This window comes from Corvus brachyrhynchos, unplaced genomic scaffold, assembly GCF_000691975.1.
Source record: "Corvus brachyrhynchos isolate BGI_N302 unplaced genomic scaffold, ASM69197v1 scaffold101, whole genome shotgun sequence".
NCBI lineage: Eukaryota > Metazoa > Chordata > Aves > Passeriformes > Corvidae > Corvus > Corvus brachyrhynchos.
In genome coordinates this window covers 21,145,604-21,149,454 of record NW_008237239.1, presented here as the reverse complement: position 1 = coordinate 21,149,454, position 3,851 = coordinate 21,145,604, and the positions used below count along the sequence as shown (strand labels likewise).

The window sequence follows — 3,851 nt, the reverse complement described above, 5'->3', positions numbered from 1 at the left end:
AGCTGGCCCAGCTTGCTGCCTCACCCACACACTCGTTCCCATACCTACCTCCTGGAGAACTCCAGCTATCTCTCAGATAAAGCAGTGCCACCCATTCCATCTGGTCAGGCAGGAAAAAGAGCATTCCTGATGATGAGTATCTCCTCACAGGAACTCCACTGCTCGCCCAGGTGCACCAGGCTGTGCCAGAACGTGCTGTGCAAACGCTTTGTTTGGAACTGGCACTTCTGTGCTGAAGAGCCAGGAGAGAGAAAAGCTTCTGGTTCACAGCTGGCAGTTGCTGTTCCATGCTGAACCCTCTGCACTTCATTTGAAGAGAAGGCGAAACATATCCTTCTGTACATTCTGTAAGGACCCCGTGAAAATTCTTTGTGGTCTATTATTTAACAGGGTTTTATTTTATTAATACCAGCAAGAAACAGATATTAGACAAAGTAAAGTTGTACATCACTATCTGTGTCTCTAAATATAAAGCATTACTTTTTTTTTTTTTACACATTCAAAATTTACAGCTTTTATATTCAATTAAAAATTCCCTTAAGTTAGAATACAATATGCATTATTTTATTTTAAATACAGATCAGGAAAAATAGCTACAGCAACATTTAAAAGACGGTTACAGCAGCAGGATTCTGTCTAAAAATAGGATATTACTATTTTAAGTGTCACTTCTTCAAGTAGGCAAGAGCAAGCAGATCATTTAAGAGTAAAATGACTGTTCTGGAACACAAACCCAACCAGTTAAGATAATGTTTACATATGCTGAGCAATTAAAATACATTCTATGTTTAAAACATGGACAAAAGATTAGCTGTTTTAAAAGGCTGATACGCAACTGATGTCACATGAAGGCCCATTACAGTGTTGTACCTAAAACTATCCTTAATTTATCATAAAACTCTCACAAAAAAATTTATACTGGAAACTGTTCCAAAGCAAACAAAAAGAAACATGTATCACAAACTAATCAGAAAATGGCAACAGCTTGCTTGAAAACCCTGTATCTGTTCCATACCACTGGCAGGAATTACCTTGCTGTATTTATACACACTTAATATTTATGATGAGGGTATTACATATTCCACTCTGGGTTTATTTGCATTTTACAACTGCGATACTCATTGCCTGCAGCATCCCAGACCAAAAAAATAGTCACTAAAAATGAGGGAAAGATCTCCTGGAGAGTGCAAAGTGCGTTATTTTAAAGAGTGCATCTCATATGTAGCTCCTTCTACAAATGCAGAACAAAAGGTGCTTATTACTGTACAGACTGACATGCAGCATATTTGTGCTTTTTAAAGGCTTTTTATTTAATTGCTGCTCTTCACTAAGAGAGGGGCAAATCCTTGTATTTATCAGCCCTTTTGTATTATGGAGAGGAGAAGAGGAGGGGGAAAGAAGAGGAGGGATCTGAATGATAAAATGCAAAAATACTCAAGAACTGTTTGAAAAAGGTAGGAAGGGGGTTGTCTCTGTTTTTTTAATCCTCCTTTCTTATTGCTAGCAGCTGGTATTGGAATTGACAAAGTGCCCAGGAACCAGGCTAACATCACCCATCAAACACCTCTGCTGTCAAAAGCAGGCAATGCACAAACATTTCCAGTTCATTATTACATGGAGAAAAACCTTTAAATACTGCATGAACCACACAGGAACTTTAGAGAACACTGCAGACACTCGGTTCTCCAACTGGAACGGTTTTCAAATGATGCAGCATCTTAAACCCAAGATGCTTCTGTAATAACCTTCCAGGCAAGGGTCGATAAAGTAAGAGAAACTCAACAGTGGTTTTACTCCTTAACATAACTGAACTCTTTTTTATCTCTTTTATATATATATTTTTATATAAAATATATATATATTATATACACACACATACATATATACTTATATATGTAAAATGCAAATGCAGATTTAACGATTTCAAAGTAAGTTTGCATTCTAGGCGGGGTTGTTTTGTGCTTTCAAATACTCATTCCCCACCCTATGAGCACACTGTGGCTCAGCAAATATCATCCACCAGCTTGGCCCCATTAATCCCACGGTAGGTGACCCTGCTGGGCCGCACCAGGACGCCGTGGTTCAGCTTGCAGGTGAAGTAGCGCTTTTCCCCCACGGAGCCATCGTTCTTTCCCTTGGCACTGCGGAGCTCCAGCCCCAGCCAGATCCCTGGGGCAAAGTCTGTGGGACCAATGTACCTGATGGTCCCCATTTCATTGGAGCTGGTCAGGAGAACCTGGGAGCCTTCGTGCAGCTTCACGGGCCCCTCGGAGGGAGCTGTAGTGCTGCTGCTCCAGCTGCGCCGCAACACAGAGCTCTTGGATCTAGTGAGAAAAGAAAGGGAACAGAAAAAGTCTTGTCTTTTTTTGTCTAAAAAACATCCAGGGCAAATCTGTAATTCAGGGAAGTGCATGGGGAAAAAAACCACCCTCAAATCCCTTTTTAGAAACACCGGGTTCGATCTCATGTCACTAACAAACCATGAAATAACAGTAACAGGCTGCTACACTCGGCAGTCTGAAGTATTGGAAAAGCAATTTCTTTCACCTGATGCTAGGATCTACAGTATTTACAGCAGGTGATAGTATTGGTTAATTAAGCCATACAAAATATTTTATTTGGGGCCTAAAACAGTTTAACCAAAACAACTTTTAACATACAAGTGTCAGTCAGGATCACCAGGACAAAGTGAAGTCCTCTAACAAGAGCCTCTGAACCTCACCCAGATGTGTGAAAATACAAGAATTTGGAGAATATGCAGTGATGAATGATTGGAAAACAACTTTAATGTCAACCTGGCTGTACTCTAGGACTGTACTCCTGGATGCCCATGGAAAAGTAGTCCATTTTGGAAGGAAAAAAAAGAGCATATAAAGGTCTAGATATCCTACATGCATGAAGGGTTTTTTTGAGCAAGAAACAGCAAAGCTAACAGCCAGCTCACCCAAGCACTTGAAACTTGTAACACTCACCTAACAAAGGCATTTCTTCTGTTTATCTCCTTTTGTGAAGATGCAGAAGTGGTGCTTAGACTGCGTCTAAAACCTACGTGGAAAGATGAATAAGCTGTGTAGGACTTCTTCAAGAAAAAAAAACCCTTATGAACACATATTCTTTGTGTTTTCTTTTATACTGCTTCCACTACAGTTGCTGCACATTCTCCTCTCTAATTTGGAAGTTAAATGATGAAACTCCTCATGAAAGTATATACCCATAATATGTTTGGAATTTCAGAGGGGACAGAAATTAAATTAAACAAACCAAACAAGGTAATTTGAAGCAGTCTTCTCATTAAAAGCTTAAGTAGAGGAAAACAACTACTTCAAATACCTCACACAAGTTTTAGCAATTTCATAGGGACATTGCCCTACTGATCCCTTCATCAATCTTAATTTGTATTAAGGAGCAGGTTCCATTTCCCTTTCTCTCTGATTAGAATGCAATATAGTAATAATGGAAGACTGCCAACAATCATAAGTGACATAACTCTTTCTGCCAGTAGAAACAGCATTAAGAACAATAGAGCACTCCACAGCTCCTTCTGCAGGCTACATTTTTAGGAAGGGAGCAGCCAGACTTTTGGCTGGCATTTGGCATCCCTGAAAATTTCTTGTGCTTTTGGAGAAGTTGGCTTAGTGCAGAAGGTTTTGGCTGCAGAGCAGGGCCTGCCTCACCCAAATCCCAGTGTCTCACTCTCCTACCTGGAAAAGTGTGAGTTCCTTTACTCCACGAACTTTCTGTGAGAGAATCCAGAGAACCCGTTAGTCTGAAAAGCAATAACACAATAAAGAAGTCATTTCAACTCAACTCTGAACAAACCTACTGGCTTCTCGTCAAATATTGATGAAGTT

The 3,851-nt window shown here is 40.0% G+C and overlaps 1 protein-coding gene across 6 annotated transcripts in view; it reads right to left on the bottom strand.

Annotated features, from left to right (window-relative positions):
* Positions 1 to 375: 375 nt before the first annotated feature.
* The window catches only part of CLIP4 (CAP-Gly domain containing linker protein family member 4), a 32,434-nt gene continuing 28,958 nt past the window's right edge, over positions 376 to 3,851 (bottom strand). For all 6 annotated transcript variants that reach the window (XM_017730122.1, XM_017730123.1, XM_017730120.1 and 3 more), the window contains 3 exons: positions 3,702 to 3,766; positions 2,973 to 3,045; positions 376 to 2,324 (listed from right to left, as the gene is read on the bottom strand). In XM_017730122.1, coding sequence (XP_017585611.1) covers positions 2,003 to 2,324; positions 2,973 to 3,045; positions 3,702 to 3,766 — 460 coding nt within the window. In that variant the 3' untranslated portion in view covers positions 376 to 2,002. The remainder of the gene's footprint in view (positions 2,325 to 2,972; positions 3,046 to 3,701; positions 3,767 to 3,851) is intronic.